At 50.2% G+C, this 24145-nt stretch overlaps 3 protein-coding genes across 3 annotated transcripts in view; 1 reads left to right on the forward strand and 2 right to left on the reverse strand.

Moving 5' to 3' along the window:
- Nucleotides 1–2248: 2248 nt before the first annotated feature.
- Nucleotides 2249–15237, reverse strand: TMEM127 (transmembrane protein 127). Its single transcript, XM_043604055.1, has 4 exons — nt 15057–15237; nt 14333–14650; nt 5427–5591; nt 2249–4647 (listed from the first exon to the last, which is right to left on the reverse strand). The coding sequence occupies exons 2-4, from the start codon at nt 14574–14576 to the stop codon at nt 4340–4342; spliced, it is 717 nt and encodes a 238-aa protein (XP_043459990.1). The 5' UTR covers nt 14577–14650; nt 15057–15237; the 3' UTR covers nt 2249–4339.
- Nucleotides 15238–15377: 140 nt separating this feature from the next.
- CIAO1 (cytosolic iron-sulfur assembly component 1) lies at nt 15378–19797 on the forward strand. Its single transcript, XM_043604054.1, has 7 exons — nt 15378–15680; nt 16262–16410; nt 16565–16676; nt 16779–16867; nt 17114–17315; nt 17947–18034; nt 18909–19797. Exons 1-7 carry the CDS (start codon nt 15542–15544, stop codon nt 19147–19149), a joined length of 1020 nt encoding a protein of 339 aa, XP_043459989.1. The 5' UTR covers nt 15378–15541; the 3' UTR covers nt 19150–19797.
- A 2639-nt stretch (nt 19798–22436) lies between these two features.
- Nucleotides 22437–24145, reverse strand: part of SNRNP200 (small nuclear ribonucleoprotein U5 subunit 200) — a 28844-nt gene continuing 27135 nt past the window's right edge. The window contains exons 44-45 of the mRNA XM_043604057.1: nt 22977–23069; nt 22437–22873 (exon numbers count right to left, since the gene is read on the reverse strand). Coding sequence (XP_043459992.1) covers nt 22730–22873; nt 22977–23069 — 237 coding nt within the window. The 3' untranslated portion in view covers nt 22437–22729. The remainder of the gene's footprint in view (nt 22874–22976; nt 23070–24145) is intronic.

Genomic DNA, 24145 nt, shown 5'->3' on the forward strand with positions numbered 1-24145 from the left:
TCCACAAGGAACCTCTCTGCCAATAGTTGGGGCACCAGAAATCTGGGTGAGAGAACCCCAAGAGGAAGGTAACACCAAGGTGGAGGACCGAGTTACAGGGTCTTGTCAGACCTCGCCATTAAGGGAAGGTCCTTTACAAGGCTAGCTGCCATTTTTGCTACAGAGACCAAGAGAACTGGAACCTTCCAAACAGGGCTGCCTGCAGGCCCGGTAACTCCAGCCCCATTCTCAGAGCCCTCCAAGCCCTTAAGTAAGATGGAACCACAGATGTCTCTTTGAAAGTTTTACATCACCAAACTCTCCAGAGACATGGTTGTCCAAAGGGCTGAGGGGCCTCTATGTCTTCTTGAACTCATGTTACAAAGCCCCTCACCATTCACTGTGTTTTGTTTTTTTTTTTCCCACTCAGCTGAGTGGGCAGACCAGGCCAACATAAATCCTTGAGCTTTAAGAAACCGCTGAAATCTCTTCTGAGGAAACTTCCCCTGCCCACAGCAGCAAAGCCAAGCGTTTTCCCCAAAGTGAGGAACTGTTACATTAATTCTCAAAGTGGGCACCTAATAGAATCCCTTCACTTTAGGTAAACCATTCAAAGAGTCATTTTCTCCATTCCACGTGCCTCCCAAACGTAACTAAAATGCCACTCCCAGAAAAAAATGCAGGGGAGAAGATTTCGGGCTATTTGGAAACAAGGGCCAAAAAGTTTTTTAGTTCCTTTATCTCCCCACAGAACCTTGTGACCTATGAGTTTAGTGGCTGATGGTGTAGACATCTGTGGGTGAGATGTCAGCTGAAGGTTCTCTAGTTATTTTAAGAAACTGCTCTTCCCCAAGACCCAACCACCTCTTCCTCTGTTCTCCAAGGTTCTCTCCTTGCTGCCCTTCACATCCTGCATCTTCTCATCTGTGAGCCCTTCTAAGCCCACACTGCTGACTCTGCCTCCATGCCATGAGATTGCTCTCTTCCCCTTCCGCAAGCTTCCAGGCCCCCACACCACTTCCCATTTCCCACACCCTCAGGCTCTGACACTTAACAGGAGTTGGGCCTCCGTCACACTGTCACCAGTCATTAAAAGAAACCTGGATCCCTCCTGTCTCTTCTCAAAACCTTTCCAGGATTCCCCACTGCTTTTAGTGCCTTCAATGGGCCTCTCACCTTTCTAACCTCTTCTCTCACTACATCCGGGCCTCCAGTTGTGCTCCTGCTCGCCATTCCTTCAGTGGCAACTCCCCACACCCTGCCTCCAAATTCTCACGGTAAGCCTGGTTCAAGCTGCCCTCCTCCGTGAAGCCTTTCGTAATCGCTCAAGTCATAACCAGCCTCCCCTCTTGACACAGCACTTTCCCCAACTGTCCATTAGACCACTTACTTCACTGCCTGTTTGTGAACAAGACCATCTCCTGAACTAAGAATACAAAATTCTTGGAGACGGGGGCCACTGGTCATCTTGTTGCTTCTCATGGTGCCTAAGGGCGCCTCGTATACAACACGGGCCATTTGTAAAGATCTGAAATGAAAGGAGACAGAGCACATCCTAGCTTTCAGGAAAGATGTGTATTCTTCCAAAGGGGGAAAAAAAAAAAAAAAAAAAAAAAAAGAACACCTAAACAGGCTGCTCCTCAAAGGGAGCCCTAAACCCTTCTGCCATGATATACATTTGGCCTAGTGTGTCGTCGGCTGAACGAAGGGAAGATGGGTGGCCACGTGAGGCGTGGACACTAAAGGCAGGATCCTTCTACAAGTTACACTCCTGGAACTGTCTCCACTCGCATGCCTCTCCTTGTAAGTAAGTAATCATTCCCTGTGGTTTCAAAAGGAAGTGCAGCAACTTCTCCAAGTCCTAGCTCTAAAGAAGTCTATTCCTTTCCGCATCATGGCTGGGGTTCAGAAGCAGCTTTCTCTTCTGCAGCTAACCAGCAGCTGCAGAGAAGAGCTCAGGGTCTGAAGACAGGGACCGGGCTGGAGGTGTCTATTGCTCCTACCCTTGGGACCCTGGTGTGGAAGGTCTCAGGATTGGGGGGGGGGGGGTGTCTTAGGGGTGAAAATGCCTTGCATGGAGTAAGCACATGCAAGTCCCTTCTTTTCTTTTTATTTGATTACACGCTTCATCAATTTCTCCTGCTTCTCTAAGAGGAAGGCAACAAACCAAATCAGGGAAACTGCAACAGAAAAATGACAGGGAGCCACTGGCATTTACATTCTTATTTGTAGTTTGTTTTGTTTTGCTTTTTAATTTTTTTTTTTCTAGAAAAAAAAAAAAAAACACAACCAGGGGGATATATATGACAAACTATCAGTGTCAGGATGGCAGGGAAAAAGAGAAAGGCCAGAGGTATGGGGAACTAATAAAAAGTGGGTTCCAAATCACATGGAACGGTCCACAGGGTCATGTCTGGGTCCTCATGAGATGACTGGTCACTTTGGCATGCGTGTTTGGTGCCCGGTCTCTTGGTCTGCCTGCTTGGACACCCACGGTCTGAGAGAGCTGGCCACACCCTGGAGATCTGCCAAAGGCAAACTCGGACTTTACAGACAGACGTAAGACTTAATTTAGCTCCTTGGCTTTGTGCTCAGGTATCATACTGCGGTCTTTCTTGCCGAAAAGTCTGGAAGAGTGTGAGAGTCACCATGGGACACACGTTGGCACCACAGTGAACTCCAGGCAGCCGCTCACTCGTGCGCAGACACGGTCTTCACCTCCCACGCAGGCATCTGTCCAGATGTCCCCAGGACGACAGGCTGAAGAAGGACGAGCCACAAGACAGTCCCTTTCTAGCCCCAACTCAACAGTGGTATCCATTCTCCGGTCTTGTTTGGTCTGTTGCCCGTGAAAGGAAATTGGGATCCAATCTGCTTTTCAGCTCGGCATTGGACACTGATTCCAAAGAAGCCCGGCCATCTGGATCCACGCTGAAGATCTCTCACGTTTCTCCCACTTGTGCCCCAGATCTCAGGGCAGAGTTTCCAGCCAGACCCAAAGCTATGTGTGGCAAACAGGATAGCCAGAGTGATGGCTGGGCAAGGAAGAGCCAGCGGCACACTCCTAGACCAGACAGAGTACATTCGAGAAGAGAAGAGGGGCATGCAGCAAGCCGTTGCCCCAAGTCACAGTCCAGGGGACACACTGAGCCTGAAGGACACAGCCAGGTCCGTTAGTCTGACAGGGTGGTGTTGACACCTCACGCGATGGGACCCCACTGGTGGCGGTTCCTATGTGGAGAGTGGCGGGTTTCCTGCCCTACTGTGGCCCCTGTTCCTGCACGGAGGCCAGGTTACATCTCAGTGCCACAGTCCTGAGGAGCACCACGCTGGCCGGCCAGCCAGGCCACAGTCCTCAGCCCCTCGGGGGCTGCCAGGGCTCTGGGTTCCACAGGAAGGGCCCAGGGAGCCGGGTCACTGCAGGGGAGGGAGCAAGGGAAGAGGCTGCATTCTGCTGGGAGAGGTTCAGGGAGGAACTACCTGGGAGGAGTGGTGGCCCCAAACACTGCGGAGCCGAAAGGAATGGGATACGTGTCTGAAAAAACGACAACAGTCTGGTCGCTAGTTTAAAAACAATGTTGTTGCTGTTGGTTGGTTTTGCTTGATCCTTCTAAAACCACTCACGTTTTAAAAGGTGAAGGGGCTAGGGAGATTTGGCCCCCCTCACTCTGATCCTTTATGGGCACCAGGGGGGCCTCAGGCCCACGCCAGCTGCTGCTCTCTTTGCCTGGGCGCCAGTCACCCAAGCAAGGGCAGGGCGGGGAGAGCGCTGGCTCTGCTTCCCGACAGCAATTCCTTCTTCCCATAAAACCAGAACACACGTTATGGGAAGTCCAAAGACTAAAGTGCAGAGAATTCCGTGGAGTGGACGGCCCGGTACTGGGGCCCTCCAAGAAGGAATGGGGGGGTGGGGTCAGTCCAGGGTTACAACTGTGGGACAAACACGGACTGTTACGAAGTAAGCCTGCAGGGCATAGCCCCCTTTCCCTTTGCACCTGCTGACACTTCTATCTGGGACTGTCCACTGTCAGCAGCATCCCAAGGAAAGTCCCAGTTTCGAAGATACGGCCCATGAAGGGAGAAAAGTTGTATGACCATCCCTGGTTGGTAATGACTAGTGACCGCGAAGGGACAGGAAGGTGACAAAAGGGGAAACAGTGCATTATATAAAATCTGCGAATCCCAGGTTTCGAGAGCAGGGATACATGAACAACCTTAAAGGCAGAGTCTCTCCTGGGAAGGTTTGGTGAAATGGTCAGGATCCTACCAGTGAGGCCTGCTGGGGACAGGAGCTCCTCTGGGGGTGAGAAGCGCCGCAGAGTGGGGAGGGGCTGCTGTGGCAGAAAGCCCTCGGCCGGCATTAGGGTGTGTAGGCCGGGGGCGGCTGGAATTGGTTGATAACCTCATACTCTGCTGGGTAGGGCTCGTTCTCCTCCATCTCGGAGAGCAGCTCTAGGGCCTGCTCCTCCTCCTCTGTGGGGTAGTGGCGCAGGAGGTTGGCTGCTGTGGCCAGGATCGAGGCTCCACCGGCTCCTGCCACCAGGTAGAAACTGACAGCAAAGGTGACATAGACCTGGGAGCCATGGTACTTCTTATGTTGCTGCTGCTGGGCCAGGATGAGTTCAGAAGCCCAGTAGGAAAAGCCGATGACGGTGGCACACTGCAGGACTGGGGGACAGAGCGACAGCATGGGAATTAGTAGGCACCCTGCAGCCAGGATGCTCAAAGAACCAACTGCAGCCTCTCCGCCCAAACCTCATTCTCAGAGAACCTGCCCGGCTCCAGACACTGCCATGGGGAGCTCTCTTGGCCAGGAAAATTCTCGGGCTGGGGCTGGGCCCAGATGCCCGACCCCTTCTTGGCCAGTCAGTCTCTGCGTCTCAAGAATTTGGAATTGGGATATCAGGCTGCTATAAGTCACTGTGTGTTTGAAAGGGATAGACCAGCTCGTGCAGTTTGGGGGTGGAATCGGCACCACCACAAGTCAAATCAACACAGCAGCCCAGTCATGAGGGAGGACAGAGGCTGCACCTAATAGAGAAAGGTGGCATGCAGGGAAGCAGGAAGAGAGAATGCGATGAGACCAGGTATTCCAGGGGAGATACAGTGAGACAACCCGGTTTCCTTCCCTGCTTGTGCCAGGCCCCGTGAACCCCAGCTGAGCCTCCACTCCAGTTCTTAGAGAGCACAGAGATTTCTTGTGGCATACGAACAATATTCCCTCTCCACAGCTGGGCCGAGTGGCTTTGTGGCCCTGGCAGGCATAAATGCGAATGAAAGAAACAAGCTGCTATTACAACTCCATGCTTTGCGAAAGGCTAAAGCTGAAATAAGAATCTGGAATGGTGTCTGCTCACAGAAGCCCCTAGGACCCCAACTGCAACTCCAGACGGGGTGCCTCCACCCTGTGGCAGTTCCTTCCCCACCGTGAGCAGGCCCAAGCGTACCTGTAAGGATGTGGGCGAAGGCATAGCGACGGGTGATCTTCAGAGCTGGATGCTTGGGCCCAAAGACATCTAGGAGGAACGCAGAGAGACTACACAGGATGCCCAGGAAGCAGAAGGCGGCGATGACCCGCAGGAGCAGTACTGTCTGGGGATTCATGCAGAAGTCTGTAGGGGAAGAACCAGATCTTCAGGGCCCCAAGCAACACCCTGGTGCAGAAAGCCTCCCGCTGGGAGGCGTTTGTCCCCCTCTACCACAGTCCTGGGGAACCAGGGGAGTACTGGACCGAGCAGTCTTGGCTCCTGCTCCAGCTGGCCTCCACAGGAGATGGAACAGCAGACAGGAACCCTGGTCACTGCTCCCATGAGCCTCAGGTCCTTCTTCCCTTTCCAACAAAATCAGCCTGAGTGAAGGGCTCCACTTCCTCGTGCTTGCCACCCTCTGCTAACCATTTGTAAAGACCTTGACGATTAGCCTGACATGGTAACCCACTCTGCTAAAAGCGTGCTTTGGGCTGGCAGGAAAAGCCCACTGACTTCTGAGCTGGGACGGCCAAAGAGGCTAAGGCCAGAGGCCGATTAATGTTGACTATCTAGCCACTCATTCATTCCCTTGTTCAAAAAGAAGTTGAAGCAGTTTAGAAAAACAGAGAATTAAAAGAGTGCTAAATAAACCAGGAAAGATGGCAGACTAGTATGTCACATTTATTTTTGCTCCCTCCTTGCACGCTACTAAAACAAAAGAAAAAAAATTTAAGGCATAAACCCACACAAAGAGGAGAGGGGCAAAACAAAATTCTGGAAATTAAAAGGAGTTAGAACTACTCAGAATGGACTTAACGCACCAGATAAGCCCAAGTAGCCCACTAGATAAGCTTCTCCCAGATGGGGGAAAAGCTAAGAAGCAATTCGTTTACGCCACAAAAGCCTAACAGACTCAGAAACTGACAGCCCCCGACACCTTCTAAAATGAGGGCAAAGCCATTGAGGGGTGCATGCTCTACCCAAACGAGGGAGTGAACCAAGAAAAAGGAAGATGCTGAAACAAGAGCCCCAACACTCAGAGTCCCCAGGGTCATGGAGAAGGGAGGTCCCAGGATGACAACCATCACCAGACACAAACAGCAAACTTCTAGAACTTTAGAAACTTCTTTTAGAAAAAAAAAATCATCTAGACAACACTGTTCCATTGTATATCTATGCAAACTACTAGAGCTCCCAGAATCACATAGAATAAAGGCCCATCCAAGAAGAAACCATTTTAGGCTTTGGTAGAAAGAAATGGGCCTTCACTAACTCTCCCCCTTCTATTCTAACCATGGGCAAATTCTTCTTTCATTTAGGCCATGGGTCACCAACTGATTTAGGGCAATTTGGAAAGGGCCGGCAGGACTTAGACTGTAGGCTTCTTTCCTGAGTCTTGATCTGACGCTGAGGCTGACAGGCTGTGGGATGATGGTCATCAATCTAGTTCACATGAAAATCGCAAGGGTGCTGGCTGAGAGCATGTTCCCAGGCCCCAGAGATTCTGAGCTCTCAGCCTGAAGCAGGGCCTAGGGATCTGGATTTTAGCAAGCAGCCCAGGTAATTCCCAGGCAGGTGGGCCAGGCCTTACATTCCAAGAAAGACTGACCCCAGACCTATGACGGAAAGTGGACTGCTGAAGAATAGTCCAGGAACCTGGAGAGACGACCTGAACCCCACAAGGCAGGCTCAAACCAACAGACACTGGCATCACTGGATCTTGGGCAGAGGGTCTGGCCTCCCACCCTGAAGAACCAGACCAAGAGGCTCTGGGCCTTTGTGACAGCATGCATTCCCTGCCTCAGGCTCAGAATTCACCCGGCAGATGTTGGCTGAGCTCACACAGGACTCCTATGCCTCCATCTGGCTGCAGATCATTCATTAAGCCGCCCCAGAGCTATCTGCCGCTCTCTTGTCAGCTGACCATCTGTTTTGGGTCCAATCATCCAGCCTGGGAAACCGTCTGCTGCTAAGAGGCTTGCCTATGAGTGAGCTCTGCCAGCAACCAGGACCAGCCTTCGCTTAACCCAGCCCTGCATCGCCTAAGACAGCGCTATGGCCTGAAGGACTCTAGAAACCCACAGGCCTCACTGAAAGAAAAGCTCGTGGAGGCAGGAGGCTGTCTCCTGCCTTTGCTTGAATATTGTTAAAAGCTCTCTGAGACAGTTCTTCTTGGGCTCCACATGGCACATAGCAGGGACGGGACAGGACGGGACAAAAGTGTTCTTCTAGTGCTTCCAAGAATAACCTGAGAGCGGCGGGGTGTAAGGGCTGACATCACACTCTGCGCTGCAGCAGGCTGTGTTCTGATTTCAGCAGCATTACTTAATGTGGCCAGACACTCTGAGTGGTGCTTTAATTGTGGTTCTTAAAAATCAACTAGGGGCACCTGGGTGGCTCGGTTGATTAAGCATCTGACTTCTGCTCAGGTCACGATCTCATGGTTCCTGTGTTTGAGCCCCACATGGAGCTCCACACGGAGAGTATGGAGCCTGCTTGGGGTTCGTTCTCTCTCTCTCTCTCTCTCTCTCTCTCTCTCTCTCTCTCTCTCCCTCTCTCTCTCTCTCTCTCTCCCCCTCCCCCACTTGCACTTTCTATCAAAATAAATAAATAAATAAACAAACCAAATTTCGGAGTGCCTGGGTGGCTCAGTTGGTTGAACATCTGACTCTTGATCTAGGCTCAGGTCAAGGTCTTGAGGTTCCTGAGTTCAGGCCCCACATCAGGCTCTGTGCGAAAAGCACCCAGCCTGCCTGAGATTCTGTCTCCCTCTCTCTCTGCCCCTCCCCTACTCACACACATGCACGCACATGTGCACGCGTGCTCGCTCTCTCTCAAAAATAAACTTAAAAAAAAAAAATCAACTACATTTTAACAATTAGTTTTAACTGAAAAAAGTAATACATCAGTGCTTCAGACACTTTCTTTGGCTGCATAGGGAGTACAGGATGTTCGTTTTATTACCATCCTTAAAAATGTACATTTATTATATATACTCCTACGTCTTATGTTTCATAATACACTTACTTCGATAATAACGAAGACTTGCACGTGATAAAAAGCTTCAGAGAGGACGTCCCTCCCCTTCCAAATGCCCAACTGCCCCACCCAAGAGACAAATATTATTGGTGGTTTCTTGTGTACCCCTCCAGGAATAGCCTGTATGCACAGATGGGTCATACATTATTTTAGTTGGGGCACCTGGCTGGCTTGATCAGTAGAGCATGTTACTCTTGATCTTGGGGTTGTGAATGCAAGCCCCACATTGGGTGTAGAGCCTACTTTAAAAAAAAAAAAAAAAAAAAAGTGTTACTTTAGGTAAGCCTCACTCCACACTGGGGGACTCATCACACAGCTCAGACGAGGAATCGGAGGCTCCAGGAGGTCAAGGGACTTCCTCCAGGTCGCACAGCAGAGTTAAGACTCCAAACCCGCATCCGCCTCCCTTGCATCATGAGGCTTGGAATCACCAAGCACCAGACTTAGCCGTTTCATTCTTTCCTAATGGAAGTAATCAATCAAATCCTAAAGAGCGGTATTTGAACGAAGGGTCAGAAGTTAATACGAATGCTGTCAGAGCCATCCTCAGAGCCAGTGGCTGCTGGGCTCACTAACGGAACAGCTGGAAGCATGAAAGCTCTTCTAGGCAAGAAAGGTTTGGGTCATTGAGCCATGAGAAGTGGGAATTACTGGGCAAAACCTGCTCGGTGTGGTCTGGGCTTCTGCAGCCATCGGTCTGGCTCTTGAAAGCAGTGGGGACGCCAGAAAGGCACCGAATCCTGGACCGACCACAGACTCTGTGTTACCTTGAGCAAGTCACTTAACTGCCCTGCTCTCTCATCTAGCAAATGAAAGCAGTACCACCTGCTCCCTCTCTGAAGGGGTGTGCTGAAAGAGTCAACTCACACCATGCCAGGAATGGGCCTGTACGCACTGCCGCTGGCCCACTCCCTCGGCACTGGGGCTGTTATGGCTGGGCCACAGCTGGGTCATCCCCGGCGTGCCTTTCCTCCTTCCACTGGTACTTCCTCCTCTGCACATGTCAGCCAGTGTGGGCCAGGGAAAGAGCCGACTAAAGCCAGACTGAGAATCTGCCCACAAGAGTGATAATGTGGTACGGAGAAAGAGCTTTTGACCCAAAATTCAAATGAGTTTTGTTTCAACATGACTGCCTGTGAGTAAACCCTCAGGCGTGGTGGGGAAGCGAAATATAAACTTCCCTTGTAGGAGCGCCTGGGTGGCTTAGTCGGTTGGGCGTCCGACTTTGGCTCAGGTCATGATCTCATGGCTTGTGGGTTCGAGCCCTGCGTTGGGCTCTGTGCTGACAGCTCAGAGCCTGGAGCCTGCTTTGGATTTGTGTATCTCCCTCGTTCTCTGCCCCTCCCCGGCTTGTACTCTGTGTGTGTCTCTCTCTCAAAAATAAATAAAGAAAGAAGTAAATAAACATTAAAAAGTGTTTTAAAAAATAAAATAAACTTCCCTTGGAGTGATGTTTACAGATACCCCAGGAGTCTGCCTCATATCCCAAGAAGTCTTTCATCAGAGAGTCTCCGAGCACACAGAAAAGCCAGGCAGAGTTATTGCAGACATGCTTAGAACTCAGCTCAGACTCTCCCAGGGTCAGGATCTCAATGTCTGTTTCTCTCCTCCCCTGCCAGACATCAGTATGGCAGGGAGGGCAACGAATATCCACTCCCTTGAGGGTTGCTAAAGGGAAAAAAAAAAATCCCCAAATGTTATGTATGTATTATTTTTTTTAATTTTTTAACGTTTATTTATTTTTGAGAGAGAGAGAGAGACAGAGCATGAACGGGGGAGGGGCAGAGAGAGAGGGAGACACAAAACCGGAAGCAGGCTCCAGGCTCCGAGCCATCAGCCCAGAGCCTGACGCGGGGCTCGAACTCATGGAACGTGAGATCGTGACCTGAGCTGAAGTCAGACGCTTAACCAACTGAGCCACCCAGGCGCCCCAAGTATTATTGTATTTGTGGAGAGAAATGGCATATGGGGCAGGGTCCTAATTTTAAATTCAAACCAGTGGTACAGTCTACTACACTCTAGTAAGTCAGAGAACACATCCTCTTCTCCAGTTGTGCTGTTTATTTTGGTAATTATTGCTGACTGTCCCCTCCAGTCACCAGGGAAGAAGGCAGCTGCTGTGTAATAGGATCCCAAGGAACTGACTTTGCCCAAGGTCACTGGTGAGTCACTGGGCTGGATTTGTTTTGAAGGCCCTGGCTCTTCCTGTCTACCTGCCCATTGCTCTCACCCCCTCCTCCTGCAGGCAGGAGGGTTAAAGTGGCTTCTGGACAGTTCCCTTCTTCTGTCTCATCCTCCATCCCTTCGCCCCTCACTGGAGTCCCAGCGAGTCAGAGGCACCTCCCCATTGCCCCAATCCTTCTCAGAGTTCATCTATCCCACCTGCACAGCTCACTGTGACTTTTTAGCTTCCAGACAGGCTTCTGACACAGGACTCCAACAAGGCCCTCTAGTGCCTGGCTGGGTATTACCACAGATACTAAAGGTTCTAGCTGAGCTGCCCCTGGGGACAGGCCCGGCAGGCATTGAAAGTGCCAGCTGCATTAGTCACCACTCAGCAGGCACACTGGCCCTCCCTGGAAGGGCCTTGATCTTCGTGGCTTGTTGTCAACTGTGATTCATTGACTTCAAATCCCAAACTTCCTCATTCTCCAAAGATGCTTCCTGAAGCTGTGAGCTGCCCTTTGCTGGCCACACTTGATAGCAGGGACCGGGGCTCAGAAGGAACAATTATCTGGGGCTCTGCTGCCTGGGGCCACTAGCAGTCTGAGCATATCTATGGACCTGGGCCCAGGGTGAAGAGCTGTGTGAGAAGCAGGCACCCCCTGGAGAGTGGAAGAATTCAGGACCAAATCTTTTGAGCCAGCCAGCATTTGCCAAAGCCTTCTGGGGCTCTGCGAGTGACAGCAAGAGGGTGAGTGGCTTTGCCTCAGGATCACCAACTTGAGCTGGAATGCTGAGGCCACGAGGGATAAGCAGCACAGCTTTGGCTGGGCTTGTGAGAAAAACTCTACTAGAATGGGGAGATAACAAGCCTTGGACAGCTCCAATAGAAGGAAAAAGAAACCTAGAGTGCGCAAAGTACGGTGCTAAGAGTGGAGGTCCACCACCACCTGAGCCTGAGACCTTTGTGAAGTGAGGTTAGGACGTTAGGACAGTACTTACCAAAGAAAGATATTCGGAAGAAACTAAAGGCAGACATGGAGTGCGCTTAGCACAACGCCTGGGACTCAAGAAGGGGGGCTGAGAAACAGGAAGGCACTGCTCCAAACAAAGCCTGCCGGCCCCATCTACTCCCCTTCACCTGCAGAGACCTGGTAGGGCCTGTTCTCCCTCTGGTAGCAACTATAGGCATCAGATCTGTGCCCCACAGCTCTGCTCCCTCCGGAGATACGGAATATCCCAGGCTTTCATGCTAGGACGTGGGTTAGGCCCTAAGGATCAACATAATTGCACAGGAAAGCCCATGTCTAAAGGCCCACGGGGTACCAAAAACCCAACAGGTACAGAGAAAAGGGAGAAGAGAAGCCATCAGGGACCTCCTGATTCCTTGCCTTGTTCTCTGAGAGTTCATGAGGTACAACTGACACCTTCCTTATTAATGGACGCCCACATGTTCCTAGCTTGCAATGGCCAACAAGGTGGCCACAGAAAAGTAGGTTGAAACTATCCATGGGGTAAGATCGCTAAATGCATGAGTAAATGTAATGTAAAGATTAAGGCAACGTGCTTTATAAAAGACCAAATCTGGCTTGAAAACTACTTAAAGAGGGTAAATATATACGTCAACAAAAGAGAACCTGCATCAAGAATTTGTTTTTATTTTTTAAATGCCTTTGACAAGGATGCATACCAACGTGGACCACTCATGAGATCATTCTCTATGACACGCAAGTAAAACAAAGGTGAAGAAACATAGGAGACAGCATCATTTTATACTGGACGCGATAGATGTCAGCAGCCTCAGCTCTGCCCCCAGTTGTGTGACCCTGGAGAGATCACTTCACTTCTCTCAGACACAGCTTGCTGGGCCTCTGAAATAAGGACATGGGACCAAAGTGCCTCTCCCTCCATCACACAGATTCTGTGAGCCTCTCCAGTAATGATTTGAAAGGGGGGAAGCACCATGAACTCTCTCCCAGTTTGCAGGGGGACAGGTTACACTGGAACAGCAGGTGATCAGTGGCAAAGATCTAGATGAAGTAATGGAAAGGCAGCAGCTGTGCTCCAAGGTAGGTAGTGTGCTGAGGGTAAAACCGTCCAGGCTCTACTCAAGCTGGATGGCTTTTCTGCCACCAGCTACACGCCAGAGAAAAAGCTGCACGTCACGAGGCCTCCATCATGTGTATAACGTGGGTCTCAGTGAGCCCAACCAGCAAATTTCATCACGGTGAAATGTAGAAGTAAACAAGAAACCCCCATCCTGTTCTCTACAAAACTATCCTAAAACATCGAAAACTCCAGAGAGATTCAAAATAGCAAGAGAGGGGCGCCTGGGTGGCGCAGTCGGTTAAGCGTCCGACTTCAGCCAGGTCACGATCTCGCGGTCTGTGAGTTCGAGCCCCGCGTCGGGCTCTGGGCTGATGGCTCAGAGCCTGGAGCCTGTTTCCGATTCTGTGTCTCCCTCTCTCTCTGCCCCTCCCCCGTTCATGCTCTGTCTCTCTCTGTCCCACAAATAATTAAACGTTGAAAAAAAAAAAAAGAAAAAAAAAACAGCAAGAGAACTCTTAGAGAAAGACAACATTAGGCTCTAAGGATAGGGTTTTTCAGACTAGGCCTGCAGAAGTGGCATATAATCCAAAGCACAGGAGAGAATTTGACCTTTTCACTAAATCCCAGTGCCTGAATCCTTAAAGAGGCAAAGTGGAGATAGCTAATGCTTCCGATACATAGGGAAGTAAACATCTGGAATGCATCACAGATGGGGGTGGCCCAGGGAGAAAATATGAAGACCTTCATAAACGGTTCAAAAGACCTTGGAGGTAATGAACTGTGCTGTTACTAAGGGCTTTTGGGGATTCTCTGACCATTTTGGGGGTAGAAGCCAGGCAAGTGCAGTCCTGCTTCCCACCACACAGCCTTTACTTTCATTACTGGGAGACAGGGCTGGGCAGGATAACCTATGAGGCTCCCTGGGACAGCCCCCCACCCCCCCCATGCCCACACCCACCTCCGGAAATGTTGGTCTCCCCTGTGCCCAAGTAAAGAGAACAGTCCCTTTCTCCTCTCCTGGCCACCGGGCTAGGAAGCATGATGAAGAACAAAGCAATCTTACTTCACTCGAGCCCACCCGCTTGTCAAGGTTCCAAGAGACAAATTCCGATTGTTTTACCGAGGGGGCAATGGAACTGACTTCTGGTTATCGAAAATGCCATAAACTCCCTTTTTCTCTAGCAAAAACCCAGTTGTGATAGAACTCTAAAATATCTATTGAAATCTGGCCACACTAAAAGTTCCTCTTCCTCCCTCCATCTGGCTGCCCCCAAAGAAACCTTCCTATATTCCGTAGGTTCCTCATAAAGGGGCAGCTAATTGTGATGCCTAGCACCCTTATCAGTTCTCGATATACAGCGCCCTTCCTTAGGCAGAATCCTAAAATAACAGCAGTCCAGATTAGCACGGCGTGAGAAGTAGGTGCCTGGCTGAATAACATCAGAATTAATGAGGGGCCAGACCCCAAACAGAGCCACCTGGTGGGCATGTACACCAGGCAAGAATGGGGGTGTTTTCTTAAAGCCAAGTGCCTGCCCCTGGCTATCTCTGCTCCAGCCCGCACCGCATTCTGTTCTCCACCAAGGAGGTCCCTATCGCTCAGAAAGAAGAGGGCCGGCGCGCAGCGCCCTCACCTTTCAGCAGGTCCGGGTGCACGTAGCCCAGCACGTCGGAGACCCCCAGCTCCTGACGAGAACAGGTGCCACCGTGGATGTGCAGCCAGGCAGGCTCCGCGAGGGCAGTGCACAGCGCCGTGATGGACAGGGCACCCGGCAGAGCCGAGGCCAGACTACGCTCCGGCTGCTTGGGCAGAGCGCTGCCTCCAGGGCTCCTCCGCCGGCGCCCGCCGGGCAGCCCTGCGCCTCCGGGGGCGTACATGCCCGGGGCCGCCCGCCGTCGCTCCGCGGTCGCTGCTGTTCGCCGCGGACCTCCGCAGGGCGCGCTGAGCCTGCCTGTCCCGGGGAGGAGAGCAAGGCAGTGGGTTCACGGAAGGGGGGCTGGCGCAGCGCTGTCAGGGCCCACACTCGAGAATAGGGGGTGGGACCTGGGGCCAAGCCTAGACAGGAGAGCTGCAGGGAGTCGGGGGGCGGGGACAGGGTCCCTGGAATGGGGCTGCGGAGGTGAGGAATAGGGACCCGGAGAGGGATGAGGGCCGGCCAGGTCTGGGCAGGCCAGAGTAGAGGCGCTAGTATCTGCTACTGATGAGAGAAAGATCCGGGGTCTCGGCCAGAGAGTGCCGAGGGGTCGAGGACCGGGCTGGGCCGCGGGGATCGGGGACCCGGGATCTGGAAACAGTCCTCTCGGGGTGCGACCTGTGGCCAGAAAGGAGCCTCCCCTACACCGACTCCTGTTCCTCACCGGTCAGCAGGCCTCAGGGCCGGTATGGCGCCGCTCAGTTCTGTCAGGGGCTCCGCAGCTGCCGGGGGCCGAGCGATCTCAGGCCCCAAACCCGCAACGCCCGGACCGACCCGGGCCCGATCCACTTCCGGCTTCCTCCACCTCTGCCTCCGCCTCCTCCGGCTCTCCGCCCCGTCCCCTGCGCGCGTCACAGCCCGGGCGCGCCGCCGGCTCCCTGCGCAGGGCCTCACGGGACTGGTAGTTCGAGACTGTCCCGCGGTGCTTTCCTCTTGGGGTGGGGGGAAATTGACTACAACTCCCAGAGGGCAGCACGGCCGCAGCAGCGGGCACTTCAGTTCCCAGGAAGACCCGGGCCTTCGGGCGGAAGTGGCGGGACCCGAAGGCTTTGGAAGGCCGGAGTGGGCGTCGCGGGGGTTTGCACCAACTGACTCGTAATCGGCGCTCCTGCATCTGCCCATCTCCTCCGCACCCTGCTCCGGGTCGTCATGAAGGACTCGCTGGTGCTGCTGGCCCGCGTCCCGGCACACCCGGACTCCCGCTGCTGGTTCTTGGCCTGGAACCCCGCGGGAACCTTGCTGGCGTCGTGCGGTGGTGACCGTAGAGTCCGCATTTGGGGAACAGAAGGTCTGTCCCGGCCTCGCTGCGCGACCCTTGCTGCCGTGGGTTCCGCGTGCGCGTAGTGTGGGTGCCGGGCTTAGGGAGTGCGCAGCCTTGGGGGCAAGCCGACCCTGAATGCGGTTACAGGCTAAAGAGGAGGAGGGAGAGGCCGCCTTCAAGTTGGCCACTCTGGGAAAGACTTTTTGGGCAAAGGAGTCGGCAAGTATTGGAAGCAAAGACGTCAGTAGGCTGGAACTGTCGAGGAGATTGTGATAATTGCTGAGGCCGGAAAGGGAGAAGAGAAGGGTGGTAGGAATGTATCGTGCAGAGTAATTTGCGACACAGGGGTGAAGTTTAAATTTTATCCTGAGAGCATTTGGGAGCCATTGACAGTTTTAAATCAGGAAGGTGACTCCTCAGGTTTGTTTTATAAGGATGCCTCCAAAGGAAGTAGAGGAAGTTACAGCTTTCTGAAAGCATGTTGTTAAATATGCCTGTTGAGCCCAGCATGGCTCCCGCACTAGCCCCTATTATCTAACGGCATTGATAGTGCTTCTGCACGTTCTAGTGCACCCAGCTCCAGAGACTGGCCTGTCCTCTGCTTTTAGGTGACAGCTGGACCTGCAAATCTGTCCTTTCCGAAGGCCACCAGCGCACTGTGCGGAAGGTGGCCTGGTCTCCCTGTGGCAATTACCTAGCCTCTGCCAGTTTCGATGCTACCACGTGCATTTGGAAAAAGACCCAGGATGACTTTGAGGTAACCAGGCTGGATGGGAGCAGGATTGTTGCCTTTTTGCTCCCTAGGGCTATTTCGGGAACCTGAGCCAACCTGGACTAGCTGGGCTATACCCATGTGAAGAACCCCAGGGGTCTCAGCTGTTTGATTCTTATCTCTCTTCCCTTTATCACAGTGTGTAACGACTCTGGAGGGCCATGAAAATGAGGTCAAGTCAGTGGCCTGGGCTCCTTCTGGCAACCTCCTTGCCACCTGCAGCCGAGATAAGAGTGTGTGGGTCTGGGAAGGTGAGTCTAGGTCCTTCCAGACGCAGTTGCAAGCCAGTGAACAGACTCTATATCCCTGACAGGGTCAGCTGGTGGGCTCCTTTTTTTTTCCCCTTCCCACAGTTGATGAAGAAGATGAGTATGAATGTGTCAGTGTCCTCAACTCTCATACACAGGATGTCAAGCATGTGGTTTGGCACCCAAGCCAAGAGGTAAGTGTGAGGTGAGCTGTCTCGTTGGGAAGAAATTTTGGTGTGGAGTGTTATGCCCAGCCTTCCTTTCCTCTTCAGCCTCAACCTGGCTTTTATGGGGGATCTCTATCTGTGGCTAAAAGTATTTTTAATCCCTTTATAGAGACAGATCCCTGGGACTGTCCTAGCTGGGAGAGATCTTGGAAATAGGCACTTCCTGAGCCACAGAGACAAGTGCTGTGTTCCCTCTCTCCCCCACACCCCCAGCTGTTAGCCTCTGCCAGCTATGATGACACAGTGAAGCTCTACCGGGAGGAAGAGGATGATTGGGTATGCTATGCCACCCTTGAAGGCCATGAATCCACGGTGTGGAGCTTAGCCTTTGACCCCAGTGGCCAGCGCCTGGCCTCTTGCAGTGATGACCGTACTGTGCGTATCTGGCGCCAGTATCTACCAAACAACGAGCAAGGTGAGGGGCCAGAGAGCTAAAGGAGACTCCTCTTTCGTGCGGTTTATAGTCTACTAAGGGTCTGAGACATATAGATGAGTCACAGCAAATTGGGGTAGAAAGGGCATGTGCCACGAGAGGGCTCCCAAGTGAGTACGGGCAGAATCAGGGAAGACTGTGGAAGAGGAGCCATTTCATCTGAATTTGAAAGTGTACAGGATTTTAACACGAGGAATTTAGCATGAGAATTCTGGGTGAATACAGAATAACATGAGCAAAGGCATTGAAGGCGTAAAAGCCTAGATTTATGTCAGGAACCCTGATTCCTTTAATTGGAGGATAGGGTGTAAAGGATTCTGGGAGAAATAAGGCGGGTTGGGTGGCTGGTTGGTGGTCTTTTAAGACAGGCCAACTAGTCAGACATAGTCTGTAGCAAAAAGTTTTTAAAAAACAGGACGTTTCCTTCTCAGCATTCTGGAAAAACCCCTGTCTGGCCACCGTATGTAAGGCAGATCAGTAAGGATGGGGACAGAGGAACGAAAATGAGGTCTCAGATTGAAGGTGGGGGTAAGGGAGGGCAGACTAGGATCTCCTCCCCTGAGATGCCCGGGACACAGACATGTCTTAGGCTCAAGAGAAGTCTGTTGTGCAGGGGTGGCATGCAGCGGCTCTGACCCCAGCTGGAAATGTATCTGCACTTTGTCAGGCTTCCACTCCAGGACCATTTACGACGTTGCTTGGTAAGACCTCCATCCCCACATCCGCCCATTTGGAGAGATTTTAGAGAAGTCAAGACCCCGTGCATCTCTCTACCACCTTTGAGAGTACATGGAAATGGAGAGCAGCCACTTTCATTTATTGAAATCGGGCAGACTATCTAGCTCAGAGCTGGCTGGCCTGAGGTTCACAGGAGCGGGGAACAGACTTACAAACCCAGGCCTGTACCTATGTTAACATCTAGGCTGTGAGGGCAGCACCAGCCTTGTGGTAGGGGTGGGTATGGGGGGTGGTCACGGCATCATACCGTCCAAAAATATTTATTCTTGAAATTGGGACTCATGGCTGGGGTTTTTATGGTTGGTAACACTGACTCTACCCTTATGGAGTCTAGAAAAGCCATACCATTCATCTAGGAGAGTCCGTCAGAGGGCAGTTCTGGCCATAACTATCTGTCTGTAGGAAAAAATCCTAAGCAATGAAAGAGTTGATGTGCACCTAAGCCTTATTTATATTAGCAAACGTTTGGGAATAACGAAAGTGACCTTAAATAAAGTATGGTGAAGTTCAGTGGCCTAGTACTGTTCAAAAAAATGGTTAAGAATAGCTCACGACAAGGGAAACTGCTTAGGCTAAGTGAAGAAAGTGCAGCTCAGAATCGTGGAGTTTTGGGGTTGACCGGGGAAACCCAACCTAGATGGCAGCACTTGAATTCAGGGGGGACAGATTTGTGGATGTGGTTAGTTAGGGAAGCTTTTCAATAATAGGCGTTTAGCTGAGGCCTGCAGTTTGGGAAGAGCTGGCCAAGGACTGTAGAACCAATCTCTTGTGCCTAATTTGCCAGGGTGGGGATGGAGGAGCCACTTGCATACTCACTGATGCACATGTTCCTCGCAGGTGTCAGCTGACAGGGGCCCTGGCCACAGCTTGTGGGGATGATGCCATCCGTGTGTTTGAGGAGGATCCCAGCTCAGATCCACAGCAGCCCACCTTCTCCCTGACAGCCCACTTGCCTCAGGCCCACTCCCAGGATGTCAATTGTGTGGCCTGGAACCCTAAGGAGCAGGGGCTGCTGGCCTCCTGCAGTGACGACGGGGAGGTGGCCTTCTGGAAGTATCAGCGACCAGAAGGCATCTGAGCTACCTTGACCTTGGAGAGGTACCTTGACCTTGGACAGAATCATGGCTTCCCAGAAAATGCCGTAAGACTTTCCCAGCCCCAAGAGGACCTAGAAAAGCATCCTTGACCTTCGCTTAACTTGGCTCTCTTCCATTCACACTTGGGTAGAAGTACAGAGTCAAAGAACTGCTCACTCTCCCCATCCTTTGACATGGGACCCTTGGTAAAGAACTACAGAACATCCGGTGCATTGTGGTCATGCCACAGATCTTGCTTGCTTGAGGGCAGTGTTAAGTTTTGGGGGATGAATATAGTATTTATAATCACCTTATCTCTATGTAGAAAGGATGCCTCTTAGGCCTTTCAGAAATTGGAAGCTTTGTAGAAATAGGTCATCTGAGTCCCAAGTCCAATTTTATAAGGACATTCACAATTTAAAAGAATTCCATGGTGAGTCCTTTTCTGAAATTGGTCCTGCCTTCCTGATTTCTGGGTAATCCTTACAGATAAGACGTTCAAATCAAGGTTGAAGGAAACTTTTTAACGTAGGCCGGTTTAGAGTAAGATACACTTCTGCTTTCCCTTAGAAACCCTCGTGTATCTTCTGTGCCATATGCTGTGGTGGCAACTGAAAATGCTGAAAAATAAACGAAGACATGAACACTAAGAGTTATTATTGGCTAGGCTGTACATTCTCAGTGGGGCTAAAAATTAGTTTCTGAAAATTTTAGCAAAAAAAATCTAAGAGACCGTTTGTGACTCTCTAAAGGGCCACCAGTTATTAAATTTTCATGGTGGGGGCAAGTAGGAAAAAGCTGGCTAATAAGGCTCATTAGAGGCATAATGAAAAAAGGTAGAGAATCACTCCATAGGCAATCAGTTCTTCAGTGTCACCCAAGTTGTCTTCTGCAAGTCACTTCCAAATGGGTTTTGACTTGAGGACCATCCTCAGAGCTACAGCCTTCGCCTGATTTTTTACACCACGAAAATTATGACCTTAGACTTTGAAAACACACCTGAGGCAACACCTAGCACAATAGCTCTCAGAGTGTGGTCCCAAGAGCCTTTCAGGAGATCTGAGAGGTCAGCTGTTGGCACCTTGGCAGGAATCAAGGCAGTGGCAGCCAATACCAGTGGTCATGGTCTTCAGTCACCTTGCTCTCCTGGTAAAAAAAATACTGGTAACCTCACTTAGAAATATCCTGGATAGAACCAGTAAAAAGTTTGTTAAATCTTGACCCCTAAGAATGAGCTAATATTCTGACAGTGGAAAGCATGATAAAGCCATTCTGTACACTGAAGGTGGTCTCGACAAAAAGTTGTACAGTTGAGTTACAAGCTGAATTAGGTCTTCATGGCATACCATTTTTACTTCAACTAGCAAATTGTTATTTAGAATTGGCTATTTGGCAGACATTTGCTGGGAAACAGATGGAATGAGACTTTCACTTCAAGGGAAACTGACAGTGTTGCCAGTGAAAAAATAGAGCTCTCAAGCAAAAATTAGACTTGTATTGCCACCATGAACTTGACATCTTCCCAACACTTAAGACTTTTCTGATGAGATTGGCGGTACTAACAGATGTGATTTGTATGATGAAATGGGTCATTTGGAAGATTTGCCTAAATCCATGAACCAACATTTTTCAAATGAGTAAGGCGCGATGTCACGAAATCATTCGTGGGTAAGAGATTCATTCAAAGCGGGTTTTAACAATAGAGGACAAAAAGTTTATTACCGATGAGGTTTCAGATTCCACATTGCCTTTAAAAAACTATCACTTGCATGGGGCGCCTGGGTGGCGCAGTCGGTTAAGCGTCCGACTTCAGCCAGGTCACGATCTCGCAGTCCGTGAGTTCAAGCCCCGCGTCAGGCTCTGGGCTGATGGCTCGGAGCCTGGAGCCTGTTTCCGATTCTGTGTCTCCCTCTCTCTCTGCCCCTCCCCCGTTCATGCTCTGTCTCTCTCTGTCCCAAAAATAAATAAACATTGAAAAAAAAAAATTAAAAAAAAAAAAAAAACTATCACTTGCAGGGGCGCCTGGGTGGCTCAGTCGGTTAAGCATCCGACTTCGGCTCAGGTCATGATCTCACGGTCCGTGAGTTCGAGCCCCGCGTCGGGCTCTGTGCTGACAGCTCAGAGCCTGGAGCCTGTTCCAGATTCTGACCCTCCCCTGTTCATGCTCTGTCTCCCTCTGTGTCAAAAATAAATAAAGGTTAAAAAAAAAAAACTATCACTTGCAGAGTCTCCCCGTAGTATCTAGTAGCCAATCGCCTGAAAGGCTTGAAAAGCCCCTCCCTTTTCTGACTTTATGTCTGTATAAAATCAGCTTTACGTCATTTCGCTTCAACTCAAAACAATATACAAAATTGTAGAAACAGCTATGAGAATGCCTTCCATTAAACCAGACATTAAAGATCTGTAGGGGCGCCTCGGTGGCTGTCAGTTAAGCATCTGTCCAACTCTTGATTTTGGTTCAGGTCATGATTTCACAGTTCGTGGGATTGAGCACCCCCCACCCCCCACACACATTGTGCTCTGCACGGACACAGAGCCAGCTTGAGATTCCCTCTCTTCCTCTCTGTCCCTCTCCCACTTGCATTCTCTCAAAATAAAAAAAAATAAAAATAATTGTAGAAGTGTAAAATGCAGTCTTCTCCCTGGATTTGTTTTGGAAGGTATTTTTCATAAAAAATTACTTTTAAATGCATTAAGTTTTGTTTTAATCTTTAGTAAAGGTCGACAGATGATAACATTTCTTTGGGGTTAATTTTTTGTAGTGTAAAAGGGGTCCTAAAGTCATATTATTTGAAAACTACTGGTTTAGAGAAACTGAAAATTATCTCTAACTTTATGCACATTTATTCCTAAAGAACGGAAGGCAAGAATTTGAAGAGGAAAATTTGTAAATCTAAGATCACAAAATTGCTTTACCAAGACTGGGCCCTACCGAGCTGGTGCATTTTAATCCCCTTTTTCTGCTACTGCCTCCTTAAGGGAGGGAAAACTGCAGATCGTGAGAGACTAACATTCAGTGTTAGTTCCCACAGTAGTGCTGATATCTGGGTAACAACTGAGGTAGTAGACAAGGGCATAAATCTGACCAAAGAGAAGCTATCTCACATTGATCCCTCCCTCACACTGACTAAAATGGCTGTGGGTGACAGCCCACCTAAGCAGTAGCCTTATCCTCTAGAGGTATTCATTATAAGCAAGTTCAATGGCTAAAAAAAAAACAAAACATCTTTTTGGCCAAGGGCCTTAGGTAGAAAAAGAAACATTTCTTTGGAAACACTGCAAAGACAAGTGGTTTCTCCAAGTTATTTTATTAGAATGTTTGACAAAAGGAACTACACAGAACATGGCTAAAAATGCTGTACACAGTTTATGCTTGACAGTTACGGGACACCTGCAGACACTGGATCCCAAGTCTAGATGGCAAGGTAACAAGAGGGCAAAGTAGCGGAGGGGGGCCGGGACAGTACCTGCACTGACTGGCCAGACCTCACACGAACAGATCCGGTCCCCACAGGACTGTACATCTTCCTGATTCAGGTGCAACTCTTCTCTCCTCTTTGCAAGAGTTAAGTGCCTCTGGACTCAGTCTGAATCACTGTCTGTCTCCGCTTCTTTCACATCCACGCTGAATTTGTATTCCTGGTCACATCCCATGTAAGCGTCACTCATGAAATACAGAGTGTAGTTGTGGGCGCCAGTGGCTGGGGCCACAAAGTCAAGCTTCACCTACAGAGAGCAGAAGAAATCCAGGTGAGCATGAATGCAGTGGGGGAAGAATTCTCACCCTGACCCCAGCTCAGAACAAATGCCAGGGCCAGCACACACTCACCTTGGCCTTCTGCTGCAAGGTCAGCCTCTTGATGGAGATGAGGCTATTGGACTTGGCATCGCCGATCACCACCCACCAGCCCTCTTCACGTTTCTGCAGGGACCAAAAGCCAAGAATTTCGACATGTAAAACTTGACGGCCATGAGACCATAGGAATGATTATAAAAGCAGGAAAAAAAAGCCCAGACAGAAAGCTTTCTAAAATTTCCTCAATTTGTTATAACTAAGATTTCAAAACTATCGAAAGGTATCTCAAATGAACTCCACTTTTAAGTAGCAAATGAACTCATTGTGGGTTCTGTCTCATTTCCTTATTTGTTCCAGAATGTCTTCTCCCATTCAGTCCTTGTCACTGAATCCAAGATTCCACTATTAGAGATCTAGCCTTTGTGGCCAGGCAGCTGAGTTCTCAGAGATCCTTTTTAAGTAAACACATATGCCAGATAAGCAAAACATGTTAACATGGAGATAAGCTGCCAACAGAGAGGATCCAAAGCAGGCCTTGCCTCTATCGAAAGCCTCTCTGCTGGCCATTCCTGTCAGAAAGCCCAGGTGTTCGTTTAAAGCACTTTCCCCAGAGCCTATTAAACAACTAGTTTGTAAAATAAAACATTACAACGTATCTGGTTTCTGCTTTCAGTCTTCAATTACTCTCTCATATAAGGAATCAGACTTTTTTTTCTGGTGGTAAAGAACCAAGTAACTGGAAGCAGAGTGGGGCGTAGTGAGAGAGGAGAGAGAAGAAACACGGACTGGAAAAACCCAAGTATCCCAGAGCCTTTAAAAACAAATGCATCTTAACAGTCATAGAGAATGACAATATAGAAGTGATGTCTTTAACAATGATCAGTCACCTACTAAATTGTTTTTTTTTTTTTTTAATTTTTTTTAACGTTTATTTAGTTTTTTGAGACAGAGAGAGACAGCATGAACGGGGGAGGGTCAGAGAGAGAGAGGGAGACACAGAATCTGAACAGGCTCCAGGCTCTGAGCTGTGGGCACAGAGCCCGACGCGGGGCTCGAACTCACAGACTGTGAGATCATGACCTGAGCCGAAGTCGGACGCTCAACCGACTGAGCCACCCAGGCGCCCCCTAAATTGTTTTAAAGCAAAAAACAATCAACAAAACCATCCATGGCCCCAAGATTCTCAGCTTTGTGTCTTGTCA

Source organism: Prionailurus bengalensis, chromosome A3 (assembly GCF_016509475.1).
Source record: "Prionailurus bengalensis isolate Pbe53 chromosome A3, Fcat_Pben_1.1_paternal_pri, whole genome shotgun sequence".
In the NCBI taxonomy this organism is placed as follows: domain Eukaryota; kingdom Metazoa; phylum Chordata; class Mammalia; order Carnivora; family Felidae; genus Prionailurus; species Prionailurus bengalensis.

Bases quoted from the DNA above. Each gene is read 5' to 3' on its own strand.
- CIAO1 (XM_043604054.1), top strand. From the start codon at position 15,542: ATGAAGGACTCGCTGGTGCTGCTGGCCCGCGTCCCGGCACACCCGGAC. The intron at 17,316-17,946 runs GTGAGGGGCCAG...TCTGTTGTGCAG, and splicing joins TCTACCAAACAACGAGCAAG to GGGTGGCATGCAGCGGCTCT. The intron at 18,035-18,908 runs GTAAGACCTCCA...TGTTCCTCGCAG, and splicing joins ACCATTTACGACGTTGCTTG to GTGTCAGCTGACAGGGGCCC.
- TMEM127 (XM_043604055.1), bottom strand. From the start codon at position 14,576: ATGTACGCCCCCGGAGGCGCAGGGCTGCCCGGCGGGCGCCGGCGGAGG. The intron at 5,592-14,332 runs GTGAGGGCGCTG...CTTCCCCTACAG, and splicing joins GCACCCGGACCTGCTGAAAG to ACTTCTGCATGAATCCCCAG. The intron at 4,648-5,426 runs GTACGCTTGGGC...TCTGTCCCCCAG, and splicing joins CTTCGCCCACATCCTTACAG to TCCTGCAGTGTGCCACCGTC.